Raw genomic sequence first — 25291 nt, forward strand, 5'->3', positions numbered from 1 at the left:
TATAAGTCCCCTGCAAATCAATTGTTGTGATGATTCAAGATGATTTGTACTACTTAGAGTGATGATGAATCATTTCTTGTTTATCTTATTTCTTTATAAATTTCTTTTTATTTGATCTATTTTTTTATTTATTTCTGCCAGGCCCCTGCCCAGACCAGTGCTACTGCACCCTGGGATGTGAGGATGATGGAGACTGTGATGTCATGCAGGGATGTGACCGCAGCTGCTACTGTGCTGGGGACTATGACAGGTAGGGTTGTCTTGTCCTGTCTTGTCTCGTCCGCATTTTGAACAAAATACAGCAATGATTTTAGAGACTTTTATGTTCCCTCAGCTTTGGTTAGTGTATCAACTTAATGTTAATATAATTGTTGTATTTTAGTTGCAAATTCATGCCCGTAGGCTAATTGCAAGGGTACAAACAGCAGAAAGGGTAACAATGGTAACAGGAGTCTATTCTATGCATCTAACTAATATTTCTACATACAACATTACTGGGGGGGTTTGACTTCTTCTTTGGAGGCAGTGGCTGATGAAAAGTCTCTTAAGATAATGGTAAAGCGGTTAAACCTCAAACTGAGGATGAAGCATGACGCTTTTTTGTTAGCTATTAGTGCAATGTGGCTTCGCTACGGCTTGCATTTTTTGGCCAAGCACACTGGGTCACCCCAATTCTTCTTGATAAGTGTGTTGGGTTCTTTTGCGTGCAGAGGTTTGATGTTGTATAGCATGGTATATGTGTTTAGCTACCTTTTAGTTTGCATCCCTTATTGCACAGAGCTAAATAGCCAAATGTTACATTTGATGTACCTAAAGAAAAGAAGTCTAGAGCAGCTGCCCTTTTGGTGCTAACTAGTGGTTTCGTGTAGCGTTTGAGTCACTAGCAAGTCCCAATGTTGTGCCCTTGAAAAGGCACTTAACACAAATTACTAGTATCTCACTTTACTCAGGTGAGAATTGGTACCTCTTTGATAGGATGTAAAGCAGAGGTCTATGTTTGAGAGTAGCCGCACAAGAAACTATGGACTAACACATTTTCCATAATATACTTCATGGTTTGGTAACTGCATTGTCTATCTTCATCTACAGATACAATGAGCGCTGTGCCACCATGCCATCAGAAGAAGAATGTTACCCACAAACTACAACAGAGCCAACATACACAGTCCCTGTTGAGACCACAGGTTTGTTGAACTACAATATTTAGTGCTTTTTAATGATAAAACATTTGTATTTAAAAATTTGATATAACTCATCATAAGCATAACATTTGCTTTATTTGGACTTAAATTGGTGAATTGGAGTAGGGGCTTGAAAATCTTGACAGTAATTTTTGTGTTATAAGAAATTAAAACTTCAAATAAGCTATTAGTTTGAAAAGATAAGTCAGTATTTATGTGGTATTCTTTCACTTCTACACAATTGAATTGTAATATATTTTTGTAGTTTTTGTGGCAACTACAGGGTCAACAGTGAGCAGCTACACCACAGGCTCTCCTACCCCGACCACCAGTCTCCCTGTCACAACACCAGGTGAGTTGGTCTTCATGATGGCAAATACTGCGGTTGAATCAATCATAGTAACCCAAAGGAAGACAATGCATGCTTGTGGTGTGATGAGTTTGCAGTGAGAGTTCACCACGAAAGCCACAAACATAAAACCACCAAGATTATTTCACAACTTACAGTACTCAATGACAACTTTTAATTTTTTCTGACATTTCATACTTGGTATGTTGGACCTCATGTCTTACTCTAATCTATATAATACATGTGGTCAGTACTAAACACAAAACAAAATGTTGCTTGCTTCATGTGTAATTTGTTTGAGCAACGATTCTTCATTTGGAGTGAAAATCTACATGAGTAAAAGGGGATAAATTTTTACTGGTGTAACTTGCACCAGTGCAGGTCTTCTGGAAAATACAAATTTGTACTTGCATGGTTCCAATTGCCTTTTTGCTTTTAATGCCCACGGTCTTGATGACGACCATTCTGGCATGTTGGCAAAGTCGTGTAAAGTGCCTTTCCTAAGGGCACAAGATCGGTGACACTGCAGGATTCAAACCCGGGACCGCTTGGTTCTGAACCGACATGCTGCCATCGCACCAATTTTACGTGCGCAAACTTGTGTATGCGAGTGACATTTCGAGTCCTGATGTACATCTTTGGCAGTTTGCAGATGACAATTGTGAGTTTAAACAGGGACAGGGGGCGTCACTATCTCAAGCCTGTATATGACTGTCTCTTGTCACGTGATGATCAGCATCAAGTCACTTGACAAGAGAACTCCAAGGCGAGATCTGGCTGTATTAGGGTTGAAGAAGAGACAGAGTGTTCGTCTCAAAAGCTTCCCAGAGCAAACTATTTATGTTATGTGTAAGGTTTAAATATTTGTCAAAATTGTGAGTTTGTTTACCAAAAATATGTTAATTTTTTCAGTTGTGTGCGGCACCAACCAGGAGTACAAGGAGTGCACCTGCCACACCAGCTGTAAGGACCTGGCTAGGGAGAACCACACCTGCAGCTGTGAGCCCGGGTGTGGCTGTGTGGAGGGGATGGTACTCAACAATGGGGAGTGCATCAGGGCCATCGACTGCCCCTGCTACTACCCACCACATGAGAAATTCTACAAGGTTAGTCTTACAGCTGTTTAATGTCATTGAGATCGTTGAGATGCTAACATTTTCAATTGTGTGTTGCACCAACCAATTCTACAAGTTGACTTTGAAATTTAGTACTAAACAACTTATGATGAATAGCTCTCCTATTCTTTCAAAGGATATTAAGAAATCTTTTATTTTCATGTTCGATACTTTCGTGCATTAATAACTTGCAGGCCGTCTGATATCTATTTGCATGAAGTTTGTCTCAATGTTAGATATGAATTTATATTAAATTGAAAAAACGGACTCTCTTTTTTTGTTCACTACTACTTGTCAGTTTCAATAAAGATTGGTTCATTGGTTGATCAATTGATTGGTTGATTGATTGATTGATTGATTGATTAATATATTGATTGATTGATTGATTGATTAAATGCTATAATTGCTGCCTTTAAACAGTCAGAAACTATCATGTTCTTCTCTGTAAATCTTTGATAGATGTATTGCTGTTTTCAGTTCTAACCCATCTTGACAAACCATTTTGGTTTAACTTATTGGTTTTGCTTTAGGCAGCATTCAAAACTTAGTCTAACAACACGATTCTCTATCCAATAGTTTGGAGCCACCTTTTCCAAGGATGAGTGCACCACCTGTGCCTGTACTAAGGGTGGTATCGAGTGTGACATGGACTGTAACATCTCACCTGAAGACTGCATGGAGGGAGAGGTGTTTGAGAATGTACCTGGGAAATGTTGTGGATGCTTCCCAAGTAAGGATATCTATTATGCAACCCATCTATATCACCCTGTTGAATTCTATATGCCGAAATTTGATGCTGTGAAGTAGGCAGTTGGGGAAGTGTGATGGTTTCAGATTATATCAAGTTTAAAGTGAAGAGCAGCCTTTGGGTTGTTTCAATATCTCTTTTGATTTTCATAGAGCAAGTTGCTTTGACTAAGTTAACTCTACTTTTTAAGACTGACCAACTTATGCTCAATTAAGTCTTTTTGATTGAAGTATTACAGTCTTTAGGACGAGATATTTTAAGCAATGGCCCACTTGTCTCTCATAAGAACTTGCTAAGATTAAGACATTGACGTATTGTACATCTATCCCTCTTTGTATGATTATTTTGACATAAGTGCTTCCTGCATAGTAAAACTGAATAAGAATACCTTTGAAAGCAAAGCATATATTGTTTGTTTTTTCATCCTGTGATATCTGTGCAAATTGTATGGCAGATTCCTAAAGAGGAATGTTTATTGTGTTTGTTTGTTTGTTTGTTTGATCCAGGCACCTGTACATATGTAATGGAGCACCTGTGCCTGACATTGCACCTTTACTAACTTAATTGCCTAAAGAGGAATGTTCATTTGCATGTTTGTCTGATTGTTTGTCTTAGGCACCTGTACCAATGGAATGGAGTACCAGTCCATCTGTGCATGCCATCGCACCTGCACTAACCTGACAGCCACCTGTGAGATGGACACCTGTCAGCCAGGGTGTGCCTGTCCCGATGACATGGTCTTCAATGGTCTGGAGTGTGTGGAGCCTTCACAGTGCACATGTGAATACGAAGGGAAATCATATGCTGTGAGTATGACTTTACTTTCTTGGTAGAGCAAGGAATGAATTATTCAAACACTACATGTAAGTCTTTAGTGGCTTATTCCTTTGTAGCAAATTTGGAGTAAATTGAATTTCCAACTTAAGAATCATGAAGTAATCAAACTCCTTTGACCTTTCTGAAAAACCAATCACTTGTTTCCTTGGTCAAGACCTATAGACGTATTACAAATTAAAGGACATTCATAATGTATTTCTCTATCTTCCTCTATCCATTTTTACATCTTTTATTCCCCATCATATGGGGGTTGGACATGCTTGCACATGGATGGGGGAGCTACAGGACTCCTCAGCAAGTGCAAGTCTTTTTTTGAAGCAAGAGTTTTTACGGCTGGATGCCCTTCCTAACACCAACCCAATCCCTACTTTTCATACCTTTCATACAAACTGTAGGGCTTAGGACATGGGAAATATGTGTTAAGTGCCTTTCCCAAGGACACAACGTCTGGGTGCATGTCTGGACATGTCTGGGTACTCCCCAGGGGATTGAACCTGGGTCTCATTGGTTTATAGCCGGATGCTCTGCCACTATGCCACACAGACGCCACGTATTTCACAGACTTCAATTCTTTAGAAGAAAAAAACAGCTACTGAAAATACAGATGTACTCATCATTGAAATAATCATCTAGACTTATCAAGACCATATCTGACAGCTTCCCTTGCATGCATGTAGGCAAATGGACAAAAGCAGACACAGTTTGGAGCACTACTCCATAACACTGTGTGACTGACATGTTTGACTGACATGTACATTGTATATCTTCCTTACTTCAGCCCGGTGAGATCTGGCTGCCTGATGAGTGCACCATGTGTAAGTGTATGGATGACAACAGGCCCAGTTGTGGGGAGTACTGTCCCATCACACAGTGTGAGGAGGGTTATGAGATGGTGAACGCCAAACCAGATGATGGCGTCTGCTGCAAGTGCAAACCTGCAGGTAAGGTTGAATACATCCTCTTTTCTTGCTTTGATGAACTGGAACAATAGATATGAAAGTTTAAAACAGTAACTGATGTACATGTATCATAATCTAGGCTGGCTGTATATGAATCCTTTGACCCTGTACCCTGCACACATTGAGTACATTTTGTACTTAGCTGAAATTTCTCTTAAACAATTGAGAGCAGCAGTATGATATTTTTCCCAAAAAGGGATATCTGATTGAAAATTTTGCTACTCTACAGAATCAGGTTCAGTTCATAAATGTTGATCCACCTCTATCATAGAAGTTTGCATGACACTTTCTCAAATGCATCTTTTTTATGATGGCATGATCTCTATAGGTCCTGTCATTTTAGATGGTGACGCAAAGCCAGCGGTCCCTTGTATGTGGGAGGTTCAGGTGTGTTTAGCCACAAGTGTCAAACCTGTGCACGTGAAAGAACCCAACACACTCATCAAGAAGAATAGGGGTAACCCGGTGTGCTTAGCTAAAAACATGCCCTGTAGCAAAGCCACATTGCGCTACTTACTAAGCTGCTTGAAAAGCAATATGCTTGACCTAAATTGAGGATGACTGCTTTACTTCACCTTAGGCCCAGTGTGTGAAGACCCAGCTGAAGTGTACCACGAGGTGGGAGAGGTCTGGGCCCGCACTGCCTGCGAGAGCTGCCAGTGTATGGAGGAGGGAAGGGTTGAGTGTGACCGACTCATCTGCCCTGCTGTACCCTGCCCTGAGGTAAGGTTCCTGTTTCTGTAGTTCTTTAAGATGATGATCTTTAAGATGATGATCTCTATTATACAACAACTGGCAGGCTTGACTGCCTGAATTTTGTTGGTATTTACAATGGTGGCTCCTTAACAATTTCTTATAAAATCACGATCATATCAATATTTCCCCACTAAAAGGCATTTTGTCATTCATATACGTTTCGGTAACCCAAGGACGGAACGTTTAAGCGTTGCGTCTTTTGAAAACATTACGATGAGTGCGTACTTGTCGGATTAAAATGTGGCATCAATAAGATATATGCATACTAATAAAGAATATACATGTGGTCAGAAACCATGCTTACGTGTAGTTAAACAGATAAATCAAGGATTCAACAGATGTTCTAGGTATGGGATCTGAGAGTTTTTGTATCTTTTCGCTGTACAGTTGTTAGGCCACACCAAATTTATTTGTTGGTTCTCGAATCGTAGAAAATCAGGTTAACATGAAATTGAAATTTCACCTTGAAAATAGAGTCTGAGGGCTTAAGCTTTGTGCAGAAACATTTGAGGACTGAGACGTGAGTTTTCCTCTCAGCTTTCTGTTTTCATCTAGCTAACTTGCTAAATAAACTTTTACTCCAAAATGCCCGAGAACCAAGAAAATAAATTGGCATGGCCTTAGATAACTGGGCTAGTACTGCTTTTGAGAGTATTATTCTTTGTTGAAAAAGGTTTTTTATAACTTGAATATGTCATTGAATTGATTTTTTCCCTTTTCAGGGCTACATGGTAAACCAGGAACCTGGCAAGTGCTGCCCAACATGTGGTAAGGATCTTTTATGTAAAATTGGACTTCATACATTCCAAAATGTAGAATGCCTAAGAAGTAAGTTTCAAATTAGAAATTGTAAATTGCCATATGTATTATTCATTTGTTTTCATGGTTGTGTAGCATAAATTTACGAATCAAAAAACATGATTGAATTGTACACCCTTTGTCTTTATTTGGCCTATTTGTGAAGTAACAAAGTTTACAAAACTAAAAGCATGCATAATTAAATCATATATATTTTTGTCTCTCTCCAGTTGGCCTGGCCACCACGACCTCCCTGGTCCCAGTGACCAGTCTGCCCACTGTGGCACCAACCACCTACATCGCCATCACATCAGGGCCGTACCACACTGACGCACCGCAGGGGACAACTGCACACACATACACCACTGGAAAACCTGGTGAGCATCAGCTTAGTTCACAAGAATTCAATTCCTTTGTTCTCATACTTCTTGTAGGGAAATATTGATATGGGCAGGGGAAATGAAAAGAGTGTTTAAATAACACACTGGCGATGTTAAAAAGAAAACAGGCATTCTGCAATAGACCCAAATGCTTCCATGGAAGCCACAAAGTCACCATACCTGCTGGTTAACATTTCAAACAATGAAGTTTAGATGTAAGAAATTATGGAGTGTTTTCATTAATCTATGCAGCAGGCAAATAAAGCAAGCAGGTGCAAACTGCCATGTTGATGTCCCTATTTGCATTTTAATGGCTTATAGGTTAAGCATTCACATTCTATTCATCATCATTATTGTATCCTGGTATTCTCTTCTTTAAAGTTGTAGACATTTGACAGTGGTTATTTGTCAAGAGTATCAGAAGATCTTGACAATGGGCTATGCTTCACTGAAATGCAGATAGGGACACCAACATGGCCGCAGACAGTGATGATGTCACAAAAAATTCTTCAACCTATTTTTTCTTGTTCACTTGAAAGTTCATCTGTGTTGGTAGAAGTCATTCTGAATCAAAGTTGAACTGTAATTGCCAACACAAAAATTGACAAAGACTGGCGCTGATCAGTCAAACATTTGGGTAAGGCACATTTTTGTGTTTTCAGTTCAACTTTGATTCTGAACCATTTTTCTTGTATATCAGTTGTCATCACAGAGGGAGCTCACAAAACAGCAGAGACTCCACAGCCAACAACAGGAGAATTCAGGATGCCTCATACCACAGGTTCTCTGTCAGAGACAACATCGGCAACAGGTACAACTCCAGAAACCTTCTCAACACACAGGCCATCAGAGGGCACCACAGCTAAGGCTACCACAGCCGGACCAAGTAAGATCTTCCAGATGTTTCTATTTGTAAATAGATTCCTACCGCACAGAAGAAGACTATAGCAATAAAAATTAATCAGTGTTGGTTAACAGTTAACATGGTACAGATTGAAGTAAAACTTGGTTCAAACACAGAAAGTAAAGGCATAACATTTTAGACTGTACTACTGCAGTCTTCTGCAGTCTTCTTCAGTGACCAATCAGCTAGGTGATCTGACATCCACAGTTCGTCTAAAGTGCTAGGAAGTTTAGAGATTAGTTTTGTTTGCTGGAAGAATTTGACAAAAAAAGCAAGTTTGCACTGTGTTCTATACTTAATCCTGAATCCTATGATCCTGTTTTTGTCTACTTGTAACTCTTTGGTAAAATATAATAGTTTTCTCTCTGCAAGGTTGCTTCCAGTTTTGTCTTTTTTCTAATAATTATTTTTGCAATAGTAGTCCACTGTGTTCTGCTGCTGCAGTGTCTGGACACTCTGCAGTTGCAATTAGTCTTTCTTCTAATCTCTCCATGGCATCCTATTCATTACAAGCTTTCTTAGCTCCTGTAGTCTTATACTGTAGCACATCATTATTGTAGGGAATGGTGGTGGATGCTACTCTCGCTATAATTTGAGATGCTGCAGTGTGTTAGCTAGGACGACCTTTAGGAGATATTGAATGGTGGCAAAGACGGATATCAGGACACGACACAGGACAGCAAAAAACATGACTTTACTCTCTGGATTCTAAAACTCAACTCCTCTTGACTCCTTTATTTGAAAATGTCTGATCACTTTCTGCAAACAGACAGTAACATTGCTGTTCAAACATCAGATGGCGAGTAAGGCCATCAAACGGTCATAATCTTAGAAGCGACAGAGCTTCTACCAATATATTCTAAGACGTATACCTACCAGTTATCGTTTACAAAATATTATTAAACTAGTATTCATTCTCACATTATCATCTTGTTTGCTTGTTTTTTTTCCTTCCATAGGTGCCACCACGACTCCAACCTGTGGTACTGGTAAGCTGTCCTGTGATGGAATGTGCTACCCTGCCAGCTGGAAGTGTGATGGTAACGTGGACTGCTCTGATGGACAGGATGAGGAGAACTGTCCGTATGCACCAACCACAACCAGTCCGTACGAAACATCCAGTCCTCAGGAGACCACAACTGGTTCATCTGTGACAACGTCCGCTCCAACTGTCAAAACTACCAAGGAAATGTTGCCATGTGAGTCAATTTGTTTGCCTATTGATACATTATTATGTGTACTTCACGCCTAAAATGAAAAGATCATATGTTGTTTTAATTGTCATGGAAGCTCATCTGTGTTGTTAGTAATCATAATACAGTTTACAGTTCTAAACTTCCTTCCAACACTAACTAAGGTATTCACAGATCAAATTTTCAACCACCACTATCAACGACCACTGCCTTCTTCAGGATCAATATTTTTATTGTATTTCTTTGGTATCATTTGGAAGTTCAGGCCAAGCACCTCTTCAAATTTAAAAGGCAAAATGCTGTTCAACATTGCATGATGGCAGACTATTAGTTAAGTCTAAAACAGTATTTGTCTCACTTCAGATTGAAAAAAATGCATTATGCGGTATATACTGAATATATTTGGAGCAGTGTGCTCAATATTTTACAAATCCTTTGTCTTGAAAAATATTGGTTGTTCACAAAGTCCAGTTGTTCATAATGCTTTTATGCCATGTCATCTAATGTGATTATGATGATTTTATTATGTACATGTATCAACAAATCAACGCCTTCATGCCATGTTATCAAATGCAATTATGATGATTTTTTAATGTATTAAAGAATCTGACTGTTTCCATAGTGTGCCCGTCTGCCTGTAACTGTATGCTAGCCTGTGATGGTGGATTTGGCACTTGTCTGGACATGTCAGCTTGCAGTACTGACTGCGCCTGCCAGAGGGCAGATGACATCAGGCTGAGCAATGGAAGATGTGCTAGGCAGCCAACTGAAGAAATGTGCACCACATTGACAACTGCGAAACCAGAGGTGTACACAACTGGGGAGCCTTCAGAAGTCTACACCACAGGCAAGCCTCCGGGAGTCTACACCACAGGCAAGCCATCTGAGGTGACCACAGGTGAGCCTTCAGGAGTCTACACCACAGGCAAGCCATCTGAGGTGACCACAGGTGAGCCTTCAGGAGTCTACACCACAGGCAAGCCTTCTGAGATGACCACGGGTGAGCCTTCAGGAGTCTACACCACTGGCAAGCCATCTGAGCTGACCACAGGTGAGCCTTCTGGAGTCTACACCACAGGCAAGCCCTCTGGGTTGACCACAGGCAAGCCTTCAGAAGTCTACACTACTGGAAAGCCATCTGAGATGACCACAGGCAAGCCTTCTGAGACGACCACAGGCAAGCCTTCTGAGATGACCACAGGCAAGCCTTCAGGAGTCTACACCACAGGCAAGCCTATCTCAACCACTACTGAACCTTCAGCACCAGGGACAGAGCCTACAACTCCTTACCCTTGTGAGGGCAAGTGGACAGAATGGATGAACTCCTTCTATCCCGATGTCATCTCTGGTGGAGACTTCGAGACTTTGGACAACATGAGGAAGAAATATGACTTCTGTGGGCCTGAAATGATCACAAGTAAGTCTAGTATCTATTTCTTTTAAAAACTACCTGGTTTTTATGATTAGGCTACACCAAGTAATTTTTATGGATGACGTCCGCGCCCGCATTGATTTTGGTCTGTTCCCAGAAAAAAAAAACAAGAAATTCCGCTTCCTGTAACTATGACCAAAGAGTTACAACAGTGCCGCAAATCAATGGGATATGGAAAGAAACAGGACAAGACAACAACTGCTGTTCAACCTCAACTGATTTATTCAAATTATTGCTGTTTCATAATGAATAAAATAATTGTTAGTTGTTACACTGTGTTCTCTCATTCAATTTGTGTCCTAACATGTGTCGTCGACTATTATATTTCAAATCTAGGCATCTTGTTTTTTTCTGCCCTTCTTGTTTGTTTTTTTCGCGCTCTCGCATTAGATTTAGGGTCTCCAAAGGACGTCATCCATAAAAATTACTTGGTGCAGCCTTATAAGTAGAATATGAAGTAGTGAACCTGAATTTTGACTGCCAATATTTTACATAAAAATACTACATTGTACTACTAAAATACTACAAGTACGTAGCCTTTTGGGCCAATACTTGTTAATTTGAACCTTTCAAATATTGTGAGCCAAATATCTGTTCTATAGATTTTGCAGACTTTGGCATGGCATCAATGTATTCCATTTTGAAATATAATTTTAAGAATATCTGAGCTGTAGAAAAGTGAATACAAAAGTTTAAAGCAATTGTAATCTATTTCTCATTTCCTGTAGATATTCAGTGCCATGTGGACAGTGGTTTGGAGATGGACTACACCAGGACTGGCCAGGATGTGACCTGTGACATCCACCAGGGTCTGGTTTGTGAGAACTCCAAGCAGCGTGGATTCCTGCCTTTCTGCTACGACTACAAGGTCAGGGTGTTCTGTGAGTGTGGTGGGGAGACTACAACGACTGAAGGGCTTACCACAGGCAAGCCTTCTGAGATGACCACAGGCAAGCCTTCTGAGGTGACCACAGGCAAGCCTTCTGAGATGACCACAGGCAAGCCTTCAGGAGTCTACACCACGGGCAAGCCTTCAGAGGAATACACAACAGGCAAGCCTTCTGAAGTGACCACAGGCAATCCTTCAGGAGTCTACACCACAGGCAAACCGTCTGAGGTGACCACAGGTGAGCCTTCAGAAGTCTACACCACAGGCAAGCCTTCAGGAGTCTACACCACAGGCAAGCCTTCTGAGATGACCACAGGTGAGCCTTCTGAGGTGACCACAGGCGAGCCTTCTGAGGTGACCACAGGTGAGCCTTCAGGAGTCTACACCACAGGCAAGCCATCTGAGGAATACACCACTGGCAAGCCATCTGAGATGACCACAGGAAAGCCATCTGAGATGACCACAGGCAAGCCTTCTGAGGTGACCACAGGCAAGCCATCTGAAATGACCACTGGCAAGCCTTCAGAAGTTTACACCACAGGAAAACCAGCAGTGACCACCACAAAGCCACCATGTCAGGTGTTTGACTGTGGTGATGGCCAGTGCCTGCCCATCCCTGCTATGCTCTGTGACGGGAAGGTCCAATGTGCCAATGGTCGGGATGAAGAAGATTGTGGAACGGGTAAGGGATAGACATTGCTCTTTTTGTTGCTGAAAATATGTCCTCTCTATTGTTTTGAGGTTTTTGTATTAAAGAAATTTGGTCTGCAAGGGGAATATTGTATGATTTTCATAGATGTAAAACCTTTTATAGGTATGAGTATGAAAAATGTCAAGGACAAAAAATTGGAAGACGTTGAAAAGATTAATCAGTATTTCTTTGAAATAGATTATTCATTTGTTGTTTTGCTTTATAGAACCTCCAAGCACACATACCACAGGCAAGCCTTCAGGAGTCTACACCACAGGCAAGCCTTCTGAGATGACCACAGGTGAGCCTTCAGGAATCTACACCACAGGCAAGCCTTCTGAGATGACCACAGGCAAGCCTTCAGGAGTCTACACCACAGCCAAGCCATCTGAGAAGACCACAGGTGAGCCTTCAGAAGTCTACACCACAGGCAAACCTTCTGAGATGACCACAGGTGAGCCTTCAGGAATCTACACCACAGGCAAACCTTCTGAGATGACCACAGGCAAGCCTTCAGGAGTCTACACCACAGCCAAGCCATCTGAGAAGACCACAGGTGAGCCTTCAGAAGTCTACACCACAGGCAAGCCCTCTGAGGAATACACCACAGGCAAGCCTTCAGGAATCTACACCACAGGCAAGCCTTCTGAGAAGACCACAGGTGAGCCTTCAGGAGTCTACACCACAGGCAAGCCTTCCGAGAAGACCACAGGTGAGCCTTCAGGAGTCTACACCACAGGCAAGCCTTCTGAGAAGACCACAGGTGAGCCTTCAGAAGTCTACACCACAGGCAAGCCTTCCGAGAAGACCACAGGTGAGCCTTCAGGAGTCTACACCACAGGCAAGCCTTCTGAGATGACCACAGGTGAGCCTTCAGAAGTCTACACCACAGGCAAGCCTTCAGGAGTCTACACCACAGGTGAGCCTTCAGGAGTCTACACCACAGACAAGCCTTCTGAGAAGACCACAGGTGAGCCTTCAGGAGTCTACACCACAGACAAGCCTTCTGAGATGACCACAGGTGAGCCTTCAGGAGTCTACACCACAGGCGAGCCTTCAGGAGTCTACACTACAGGCAAGCATTCTGAGATGACCACAGGCAAGCCTTCAGGTATCTACACTACAGGCAAGCCTTCTGAGATGACCACAGGTGAGCCTTCAGGAGTCTACACCACAGGCAAGCCTGCTGAGACAACCACTAGGCCAACAAGACGTAAGTAAAACTGTCTACTAAAGATATCCTTGACTGCAGTCTATTGCAAAAATGCAAAAGTACATGTTTTCACAATAAGAGATTTGTACAAAAGATTGTAATACATTGTAGTATATGTACATGACCAATGGGTGTATTTCTTCACATAGGTTGTTCCTCCTCCTGTCTGTGCATTGCTGACTGTGCGGGTAACACCGACCACTGTCTGGGCCTGCCTGAATGCACACGATACTGCCTCTGTAACGAGAACACCTGGGACAGGACCAACTGGAGGTGCGTGCAGCGCCACCCAGAGGAGTACTGCAGTACTGCAGCACCACCTACAACAGAACAGCCACAACCTCAGACCACTGCAGCTCCAGAACTGACAACTACAATTGCAGTCACTCCGACAACTAGGCCAGGTAAGGTCATAATAGGGAACACTATTTTTCATACTTTATGTTACTCCTAGTTTTAGCTACTTCATTTAATTCATGTAAAAAGATAAAATATATTTTACTGTAATATAATTTAGATTCCTTTGAGACCAAAAAGTCATGGCGCTTTGATAAAGAAGCATAGAAATCATATTCTCAGGATTTAAGGTAGTTTACAGTGGCTCAAAGAATTCACAAGCTTTCTGCACTGTTTTCGATACAGTTGAACAAAACTCAATGCATTCTGAATCAAAGTTGAACTCCAATTACCAACACAAAAATTGAACTCACCAAAATTTCTGACTGATCAGCTGCCATCATTGTCAAGGAATGCATTTTGTCTGCAAAATAAGTTTTACAAACTTAAGATTGAGTTTTGTTTGTTTCCAGTGTGTGGAGAATCCTGTACATACCAGATGGCATGTGCAGATTGGTCCAAGGACAGTTTTGAAGGAGATGTTCCTGCTGACTGTGGTGCCTGTGCCTGCCCTACCGGTACGTTCTGTCCTGAACATATATAATATTAGATACTCTAGATGTATGACATATACAATGTATATACCCTGATGTACACATTACATTGCTGAAGCAACAACCAGAAGGTGCTAACAACTATGTCTAATGCTTCAGAATTTTTGTTTGTCAAAGGTACAAATATTTTTGTTTGTGAGGAAAGCAAATTGAGTTTTTCCTGATATGATATAAGTATTACAGTATGGTGTCTATTTGCTGAATTTTTGACTCACCCAGTTGTCTTTTGATATACATTTATTGTACATTCATACCCTATCGGGTTAAGTACAGGCATACAAATACAAATATCGTAATAAAGTACAAATCATATAATTACACTGACAAGACAGGATCTAAAACTGCTCCTAATACATAGGTTTGGCCTCTTCTCGTCTCTTTGTGATGATAAGAATATAGGTTGAGATAGATTTGTTTATTAAAGTATGGTCAAAACGCATACGTCAAATGAGCTAATCTCAAATGATTTCTGTACACTTAAGAGAATTTTTAATATTTCTATCCTTTCCATTAATTTTCTCATGTCTACCTTTCTTCTTGCAGGCACAGTGAAGGATACCCTGTGGGGAACTTCTCTCTGTCTGAAGGAGCCCAGTGACAGGTGCTACTGTGAGTATAATGGTCGTCAGTACCAGCCGGGAGAGGTGTACTGGAAGGGCAGCTGTGAACAGTGCGCCTGCGACCCAGACACTCTGACAGAACTGTGTCACAGCAATGTCTGTCAGCTGACCCAGGAAGAATGCCAGAAGGTGAGTAAAAAAACAGATACTGTAAATGCAGAAATGCTTGTGGTCGTTTTATGTTTGCGGTTCTTTGCCGCTAACTTAAAACCACAGCAACATTTTTTGCCCCCCTACCCCCTTGTCTATTTTGTCTCAGATGCAAACTAAAAGCCACCGCTAACACTCCATTTTCTCCCTTCCGCGAAATTAAAACTGCTGAAATTAAATGCATTTGCAGTACATCCTTGTCACGTGTGACATGTCATCTGATGTAACAGAATCAGACTGAAGCCAAAACATGGCAGCAAGGCTGTTATTTTATGGAAGTGAAATAATCCTGGCTAAACTACACGAATGCATATACAGATCTCTGATTTTTTATCAAACTACATTTAGTGGTTCATTTTTTTCTTTCCAAAACCATCTTTTGGAAAATCCCACCTTCAAATCACTTACTGACAAGAACACCCTCTCTATGCCCCCCTCCCCACCAGTGAACAACCTGTTTTTTTTAGATAGCACTCTTACCAATATGAACTTTATACAGCTTTCCTTGCAACCAAACGAAAGCAGCAGATGAAAAGAAAATTCTAATCGAAACAAATCCAAACCCCTGCTATGTAGGAAGCTACACCCCTGAGTCATCGCCAAAAATGATGTTAGAGAATTATTCATTCTGCAGTCATTTTTTTAACTATATATGTTGTGGCTGATCATGATTTTATTTTTTTCTATACCAGCTTGGCAAGGTGCTGGACAACAGGCCTGGTGTGTGCTGCGAGTGCATAGAATTGCCAACAACTGTTGCACCTGCAACAACAGCTGCACCTGAGACAACACTTGCACCTGAGACACCTGCTACAACACAGAAGCCAAGAAGTAAGACTCATCATTTTAGCTGTTTTATGATTTTTCTAATTGAAGCCAAAGAAACATGGTATCATTATAATGGTTTTCAATGGCAGTTGAAATGTTTTTGATTGTAACGTTACAAATATTGAGCACTAGCCATTCTTAGTTGTCATTTCTTATAACTCAACTAATTTTTTTTTCATTTTACAATTTTTCAGCTACTGTTTCTCCAACTTCTCCAGGTGAGTTACAGTATTTTGCAAACATAGCACATGATCTGTAACCAATTTTATCACATAACTCTTTCTGAAGCCAATTCAGCACCAAGGACAGGTGTTATGTTTTCTCACAAAATACACACAAGCTACTGTAGATTTAAATTGCCTGTAGTTGCTGTTACAGAATCAAAATACAGCCTTTTTGAAAATTTTGGGTTTTAAAGCTTCCACTTAGTACAGTGCATAATCAATTTCTAAATGTTGACAATGTGGACACATCTGATGCAATATACTGAATTGTTTAAGTTTGCATATGGGTGTTATGTAATGTGAATATTGCAGAGTGACAGCCTGTATGCCAGGATATAAGATGGAAAATATGTTATAGGATACTTGGAGAATTGGAAGTCAGTGGTTTGGCTTTGGTGCAATGTAGGGAAGGATGACTCATGGGTACACCCACATAGTTAAGACAGGTCATTTACGGATATTCATAAAGACCCTGTTTCATATAGCGTTATAGTGTAGCTGGTGTGTTTAGGCTTCCGTCTCCTATACCAATCCCAGCTTGCCCCGAGACCTGTGTGAAACCAATCAGCTGTGAGGACCAGGAGTTCTACGACCCCATGACACCTCCTTTCGAGGTGTCCTGGGACGATTATGATGCATGCTGGGACTGTCCGTGCCCGGCAGGGACCGTGGTAGATGAGGACTTCTGGTTCACCATGATGTGTCTGAAGATCCCTGAGGTCTGTGAGACATGCAAGTACAACGGCAAGGAGTACAGGGTGAGTAGTATTATGATGATTGGTAAATCCCCTATCTCACTGGACCCGCGGCACGTTGTAGACCTCGCTGCATCCTAAACTGGATTTATGTTACCTCTGACATTATAATGGGAATATCATGGAAAACGTGTTATGTGTAAAAAGACAACAAAACACACAGAGCGTTAAAAGATTATTTTTTTACAGATAAAATACGTTGAGCGCGATGTCAAAGTGCTCAGTCGCCAACATGCCGCATGTCCCGTGAAATAGGGGCTTTAGTTGTTATTAAGCTTTATGCATCAACTGAGAATTGATGTGTTCAAGAATTTATTTCTCTCTAGAACTGTCAAAGAGTGGAGCTTGTTACCACTAAGCACTGTAAGGGCATCCTTATTAGATTGCAAGACAGCTAGATGTGCAAAAGTTAGGTGTAACAGGTCATTCAGTGTAATATAACTAGCTGCTGATGGGCGGCATGCCTGCAAAGCTGATGTACACACATTCAAATGTTACAATTCATTTACTCATTTGGGACAGTTTGAATGATCTTTCAACTCTAAATCTTTGCATGCTAAAGTTTTCTTGTGTATGCTGATGAATGATACAAATGTATGTTTTTAGTGATATCTATTTTCTTGAGCACTGGAGCTTAAATTTTCAGCCATATAAAAGCCTTCTTCAGATCAAATCACATGCAGTAGACGAGAAGTAGCTAATATCTGCATTTCTGCATTGTGCTTTATCCTTGCTTGAAGCTTGACCTGTGCGCTGGCTGTACCTACCTTGGTAAGGAGTACCAGGTAAGTTGCCTGCATCCTGCACTGCTGCCTGCACAGTTAATGCATGTGGAATGTTTCTCACAAAGATTTTCATTGAAAAGAAATGTATGCTTCTTTCCTTGCTGCCTTTTCATTTTCTATTGCACTGCATGGTTAGATACCCCTCTTTTGGACAAATAGATCAACAGATTAATTCCTGCCCTGTTGTTGAATGTTACTAAACGGGTTTCAGCGATATTAACATTCAAAAAATTTATGAGTGCCCCACTGTTTGTTTGTTTGTTTGTGCCTTTATTTAGTCTCGAAAATGCTCCATTTGACCATCTGGGTCGCTTTTCATAGAGGTCGAGATGTAGGCATGTCAAGGGGTCAATATTACATATAACTAATTCTTGGTCAACCAAGGTGACTCAAAATTATATCAATTATGTTCATTGTACTTGAAAGGTGTTTCACATTAAGATTAAACCAGGCCATATTGTACATGGTATTTACATGATTATGTGCTTTTGTTACAACAATATCTGAATACATCTAGCTTTTCAATACAATGACTGTATTGATTTATATTTCCAACCATGTGACCTTGTTGGTTGTGTGTGTTTCCCCAGGTTGGCGATGTGTGGCTGCGAGGCCAGTGTGAGCAGTGTGAGTGTGTGTATGAGGACGGCTCTTACTACGAGAAGTGCGAGCACAAGTGTAACCTGACACCACAGGACTGTGAAGCCGTGAGTATGCCTGCTCTTGAACCTTTAACATTTGCACTTACACCATACAACACTAAACCAGTAATTGGTATTGGTAACCTTAGCTATTAGATTTTGTGTGGTTAAAGCTGGTGCCTTACACCAAAGGTCTATACAGGTACAGATATAGATACAAATACAGAATCTGATATAGATTTATACAGACATAGATACATGTACAGATATAGATGCAGATACAGATATTTCAATATCTTATTCAAAGTGAAATTTAGAGAAAGAAATTTACATTGATTTCTTTAAAACTTTATCTACATTACATACAACTGTTGATTTCATCAAGGTTTGATTACATGATGTTCATAATCAGTGTTAACATGTACTTGACAGATTTGAAGTTAAGTATCGTTAAACACCTTTGTCCTACTACATATTCTTCTGTTTTCCTGCGAAAGATATGGATCCAAAGAATAAAATATCTTTCGTTAACAATTGCCATTTTTTTGTTTAACCTTGTTCCAGGACGGAAAGGTGCTGATTGACCGCGAGGACATATGCTGCCAGTGTTCAGAACCCATGGTAACCACAACAGATACCATGGCAACCACAACAACACCCCTCCCGCCAACCACAACAACACCCCTCCCAATAACCACCACAACCACTCCTGTCAGGATCACCACCAACACACCAGGTACCTACAACTTAGTCTGAATGAGAGAGGGAACAAATGAAGGAACAAACAGATAAGAACTGTGCAAGGCTGTGGATGGGGTTTAGTGCTTCCAAATAAAAGGTTTAAAGGTCTCAGGCTATTGTTGCTCACCTGATCGCACTTTACTTGAAAGGGTTCCAGTCCTTTACGTGATTCTACATACATGTATGCAGTGGTTTATCATTCAAATTTGAGTGCTGTTTCAATGGCACTTGTACATGTATGTTGAGCTTTTATCATATACATGTATGTAAACTGTACAGCGGGAGGGCTGGGACCGAGGGTGATGCGGAACACACCGTGTTGTATTTTATTTATGTCATACCTTGGTCATACCCACCCGAGAAAACACACATTTCAATGCGAAATGCGCCAGAAGTTGAGAAAAGTTGGTGTCCTCGAACAAAAAATTGTAACAGCCACAATTCTAACGACCGAATTCAGTATTTGAATTTTCAACAGCGGTGCACTTTGGCGCACTCAAAATGCATTCTAAATATTCTATGGAACCTGTGTGATAAAAGTAGAACCCTTTGTCATACGGAAGATTATCTGACATCATGTCATTTTGTCTTCCTAGTGTGTTCTGAAGACTGTAAGGTTGAGGTGACCTGTAGAGACCTGATGGCGTGGACCGCAGATGACCAGGCCGGTGGCAACTCACCATTTGAAGAGCGGTGGATGTGCAACGACTGTCTCTGCCCCGACAACACCTTTGAAGACGTCTACTGGGGAACCTCCATGTGCCTTAAGGAGATTCCATCCTGTCCAACACCCTGTCAGAATGGAGAAGACACTTACTATGTAGGCTTCTGTTTTCCTCACATTTTAACCTTTCAGTTAGTAACCAGAGTAACTTTTTTGTGTTTCTGAGTGTGTTTCTGCATACTTAATCCCCTATAACTCGAGAAGCTATGGATGAAAGTGGTTGGCTGTGGATACATATAGTTCTTTGAAAGACGTTGGTCAAGGTTCATGTTAGGCTCCTGGCAGTTTCACTTGGTATTGCAGTAGAAGTACCTGTTTTGCTATCTTCTGTTCAGGGCAATGGCAATTCTGATTTTTGTAAAGACAATTTGTTGCATAATGCATTACTTCAATCTGTTCTTTCAAACTACTCTCTTTGACTTACATGTACACACAAACCTGTACCAGTGGTGACCTCTGCATGAGGGTCACCTGTCAATAATGGCCACTTTCTTGGGTCCCTTGGATTTTTCCCATTGAGCCAAACATTAGAAAGCCTGTCTGTAGCGACCACCCATTTACTGTGATCATTTTCCGAAAGCCCCTTGAGTGAAGTCACTATGAAGAGATTTGACCGAATGCCTTTAGGAGGCTATTAACAACAAGTAATCATAAAACCGTTTGACATGTCCCCATTTGTGATACCTTTTGTGATTGATGAATTGAATGTGGCTTTGCAGTTGTAATAGTCACAAAGATAGCAAACAATCTTAAATTGATAGTTTGAAAGTAAGATGTTGTTTCAAAGTAGTAGATCAAGAGAGGAAATTTAGTCTGTTTTGTGGTATGTACTGAATACTACTGACAGCTTCAGTCGACTTGCACATATCCCCACTGTGTGGAAGGAACAACTTGTATTCTGAATTACAGCATTTAAGAATGGGGACTGAGTTGGAGAAGTTATTCACTCCTTTTATTTCCTGTTTTCTAATTCCAGGAAGGAGATGTGTTCTGGAGAGGCAACTGTGACATCTGCACCTGTAAGTACAAGGACCAGTACTACTATGAGGAGTGCAACATCTTCTGTCACCTGACTGAAGAGGACTGTCTACAGGTTTGTTTCTATGTCTTATTCACAGATACCTGTAATATGAAATAGAAATGTACCATTTTAGCAAATTCAGTTCTTCTATTCTACTTACAAATATTTCCAAGTTGCCAGACTGCATGGTTACTTCATTTTGTGGCTAAATGTTACGACAGTGCTATGTGGTTAAGTTGAGTCCATACCCTTGGAATTCTACATTTTGCACAAATTGGCTCCTTTGCTGGTAAGGGATGAAAATATAACTACTACTTCTTGAAAATGTACATGCAACAATTTACTTGCATCTATAGAAATACTCTAATTGAAAACTAGTCCCGGAGAAACGTCAGCAGGTGAGATTACCTAGTTGTGTTAAAAGAAACTCCAAATATCATATGTTCTACCAACCTGATGAAATTATTTTCGGAAGTTTGTCGTATTGTTAGTAATTTTCATTTCAAAATTTCACTTTCTATTTTGAATGTCGTTTACAGAAGGGAATGATCCTGGAGGATAGACTGGGAGTGTGCTGCTCTTGTGTGGCACCTCCACCCACCACACAGCCACCTCCCACAACAACAACCACCCTGCTGCAAACAACCAGCAGCACAGAGTCCCTCGAAACCACCAACGGACCGTCTGAACCAGGCAAAACCACCCTGTCTCAGACAACAAGTGGCATTCCTCATTCTGAAACCACCAAGGGACCAATGCAACCGGGAACAACAGCAAAGCCTTCTCTCACTACAGGGGAGACTGTAGAGGCTGAAACCACTGCAAGGCCTGCAGAAATCACTACCAAACCTCTACTGCCCGAAACAACCTCTGAGTCGACTGCCTCTACCGAGAGACCAAAGTGGTGGACAACTGGTGTTCTACCAGAGGAGACCACAACAGCAGTCTCTGAGACAACAAAACCATTGTCTGAGATGACCACAGGCAAGTCTTCTGGAGTCTACACCACAGGCAAGCCTTCTGAGATGACCACAGGCAAGCCTTCAGGAGTCTACACCACAGGCAACCCATCTGAGATGACCACAGGCAAGCCTTCAGGAGTCTACACCACAGGCAAGCCTTCTGAGGTGACCACAGGTGAGCCTTCTGGAGTCTACACCACAGGCAAGCCTTCTGAGATGACCACAGGCAAGCCCTCAGGAGTCTACACCACTGGCAAGCCTTCTGAGACAACCACAGGCAAGCCTTCAGGAGTCTACACCACAGGAAAGCTTATCTCGACCACTACTGAACCTTCAGCACCAGGGACAGAGCCTACAACTCCCTACCCTTGTGAGGGCAAGTGGACAGAATGGATGAACTCCTTCTATCCCAATGTCGTCTCTGGTGGAGACTTTGAGACTTTGGACAACCTGAGGAAGAAATATGACTTCTGTGGGCCTGAGATGATCACCAGTAAGTTTGTCAAGTTTTCCTATACAAGAGACTGACTGAAGATGTTTTAAAACTGTTTCCTGAAGTAGTAAAAGCCATGGAAATATGTTAGTATTGCTAGGAAATGACATGTGTCTTATCATACCTGTGTTTACAGATATCCAGTGCCGTGTTGACAGCGGTTTGGAGATGGACTACACTAGGACTGGCCAGGATGTGACCTGTGACATCCACCAGGGTCTGGTTTGTGAGAACACCAAGCAGCGTGGATTCCTGCCTTTCTGCTACGACTACAAGATCAGGGTGTTCTGTGAGTGTGTTGGGGAGACAACATCCATGCCAGAAGCACAAACAACTACTGGACCAAATGTTGTGGAACAAACGACAAAGCCTATGCCATCAACCACCCTCAAAGGTAAAGCTGAGTGTATCCTCAAAATTTAGTTCTTTTTCAAAACTGAAATGGCTAAGATGTCCTCAATACTCAACCTTAAATACTTGAAACTCCGAGACAGTGATGTACATGTAAGTGGCATATTGTTACTATGATAATACTTCATTTCATTGACTATTTTTGGTGGCATCTCTTTTACTGTTTGTACATCCTGCTACTAGGTATAGGATATGATAACATAATTTGTGAGTTCTTGTATTGTGTAAGTATTATCAATTTACAGGTACAGGAGGAAAAACACAAAAAAATATTCACTTTGAGTAACCATTGTAAAGATATCGTACATCTTCTTTGAGTGGTACATACTGGGCTACAGAAATGAGTATAGACCAGATTATGTCAGTGTGATGACTCAGAGACACTCAGGTTAGCATGGGGATGAAAATTTTTATTTTCAATCCCGCCACAGTCTGTAGTGAGGAGTGCAGCTGTGAGATCGGCTGCAGTGATGAACTGGACGCCTGTACCAGGCTGGCTGGCTGTGATGACTCCTGCATCTGTGCTGACCCTGCTGCTATCAGGGTTAAAGGTCGCTGTGCCCTTGACCCCCCAGCAGACAAGTGTGCCCCAGCCACAACTCCTGTGTCTCCTGTAGAGACAACAGAATCTCTATGCAAGGTTAGGCCCCAATTTCACTGTGTGGCGCAATCAGTAGGGTGTTTCGCCCAGAACTGAGAGGTCCCGGGTTTGAAACCCTAATATGCCCCGATGTTGTGCCCTTGGGAAAGGCACTTTACACGACTTTCCTCACTCGAATGGCGGCCGCTTAGACCCTTGCGACAGTTCCACAAAGTGCAAGTGTGGAGCAAATATGTATCTGTTAAGTATTATATGATTGTAAACCCTGCAGTAATTTAGCACTGGCTGCCAATTCAAGGGTAATTTCTGACCAATAAACCATTATTATTATTATTTCACAAGACATCAATTGCTTAGCAACCATTAAGGGGTCAAAATTGACCATTGGTGTTATAATTATAATATGATACACAATGAAAAAGTATGATTAAAAGACAATAAAAACATACGAAAGGGAGAAAAATTTGGTGAGTGACCTATCAAATACATGGTGGCTCAGCAGTTGCAAACTGTAGTAGAAAATTGGTATAAGAATAAAATGGGATCTAGATTGATTTCGTAGTTTCTCAAAAGTTTTCCTGAATTTTTTTACTAATGGACCATTTGGAAACAAGAACCACACATTACAGCTTCAAAATCCAATATCCTTCACTGCTGATTCCAAGTTTTTCTAGATTTTCATGAGTATCAAGAATCAGTGATAAAATCTTGACTATTGTTTACTGTTTCCCTGTAGTATGGCAATGAGTACACCGATGAGAGGACCTGTCAGCTGTGCAGCTGTGTGGGCGGAGCCTACACCTGTCAATCAATCTGTGAGGAAGTCTGTGCTGAGGTAACCACTCCCACATTACCCTTTCCACATTGAGCATTGTTTTCTATGTAAAAGAAGTCAGTATAGTACACATAACAATAGGTAGTAAGGTCGTCTTGTGGTTAGGGTTGTTTATATAGCTTACATGTATGCAAAAGATAGTTACTCAAGCAGCTGAATAAAATTTTGAAACAGTCAGACGTTTCAGACAGCATCCGCTATCTTTCGTCAGTGACTAAGAAAAGACCTGGCAGAACCAGGTTTTATACCAAAACTCTGAATAAATATATGTTAATGAAGTGAAGACAAAATCAGATGGTTCAATAAGATAGTAAGTCAAGACAAGGTTGTATGTTAATGAATCAATTAGCTCATGTATGTATAGCAGACCTCAATGTCCCCTTGGGATAGTCAATATATTCATCTATTTCCTCACTCGACTTGGTGAAAAATAGGAACTAGCTTCATTTAAGGAAACCCTTTCAGATGGGACATAAACCCATTGTTTCTTTGCTTGGGGAGAGCCACATCTCAAGCATGTCAAAGAACCTACAATTGTGGAGTTGATCAAACCTGGTCTTACAGACTAGTTTTGCACATCATGTGCTTAAATGTTACAAAACTGTTATGACTAAATGTGGTTTACCGATTATACAAAACAGATGATTGCTTCAATGACTGACTGCATGGAAAGATTGCCTGTTGGTAGTTTCAAATTAGATACATCTTTGTCATGTTTTTTGAAACAATATACTGAAAATTCTTTTCTTTGCAGGATGAAGATCTGGTACAGATGAAGGGAGTCTGCTGCTATTGTCAGCCTAAATCAATGTGTAAGCAAGATTCTTTATCTGCAATTCTATCCACATTGTAAAACATTGCTCATTGTTTTGTCTTTTTTCCGAGATCCGAGATCCCATATGAAAATATCTCAAACAACTTTATCTTTTAGATCATATTGATGACAGCATTCCTGGATTTTGAGTATTTTTTTTTATTTCAGTTTTGATTCAATCTTAGACTGGAATAATCAAGATTTCTCTTAGATATGAAATGCGTGTGAACCCAAAGCTTTGTGTACTTGATAAAGACATGCTGTAAACTTTTAAAAGTTCAGGTGCATTTT

General features: G+C 41.0%; 1 protein-coding gene across 1 annotated transcript; it reads left to right on the forward strand.

Annotated features, from left to right (window-relative positions):
- The first annotated feature begins 1450 nt into the window (after positions 1 to 1450).
- LOC136447677 (mucin-5AC-like) lies at positions 1451 to 25039 on the forward strand. Its single transcript, XM_066446719.1, has 29 exons — positions 1451 to 1533; positions 2443 to 2636; positions 3222 to 3375; positions 4009 to 4199; positions 5009 to 5171; positions 5770 to 5912; positions 6668 to 6713; positions 6974 to 7120; positions 7824 to 8009; positions 8987 to 9226; positions 9843 to 10637; positions 11381 to 12223; positions 12459 to 13445; positions 13595 to 13849; positions 14255 to 14359; positions 14939 to 15144; positions 15858 to 15996; positions 16188 to 16211; positions 16755 to 16975; positions 17713 to 17757; positions 18348 to 18464; positions 18963 to 19134; positions 19736 to 19959; positions 20840 to 20956; positions 21424 to 22339; positions 22476 to 22733; positions 23182 to 23390; positions 24088 to 24186; positions 24941 to 25039. Exons 2-29 carry the CDS (start codon positions 2559 to 2561, stop codon positions 25037 to 25039), a joined length of 7179 nt encoding a protein of 2392 aa, XP_066302816.1. The 5' UTR covers positions 1451 to 1533; positions 2443 to 2558.
- The last annotated feature ends 252 nt before the right edge of the window (positions 25040 to 25291 follow it).

The sequence above is a fragment of the Branchiostoma lanceolatum genome, chromosome 13, assembly GCF_035083965.1.
Source record: "Branchiostoma lanceolatum isolate klBraLanc5 chromosome 13, klBraLanc5.hap2, whole genome shotgun sequence".
Classification (NCBI taxonomy): Eukaryota; Metazoa; Chordata; class Leptocardii; order Amphioxiformes; family Branchiostomatidae; genus Branchiostoma; species Branchiostoma lanceolatum.

What these genes read in the sequence shown, in the direction of transcription:
- LOC136447677 (XM_066446719.1), top strand. Translation starts at nt 2,559, where the DNA reads ATGGTACTCAACAATGGGGAGTGCATCAGGGCCATCGACTGCCCCTGC. An exon ending in CAAGTGCTGCCCAACATGTG is followed by an intron (nt 6,714 to 6,973) that starts GTAAGGATCTTT and finishes GTCTCTCTCCAG; the next exon opens with TTGGCCTGGCCACCACGACC. An exon ending in ATACACCACTGGAAAACCTG is followed by an intron (nt 7,121 to 7,823) that starts GTGAGCATCAGC and finishes CTTGTATATCAG; the next exon opens with TTGTCATCACAGAGGGAGCT.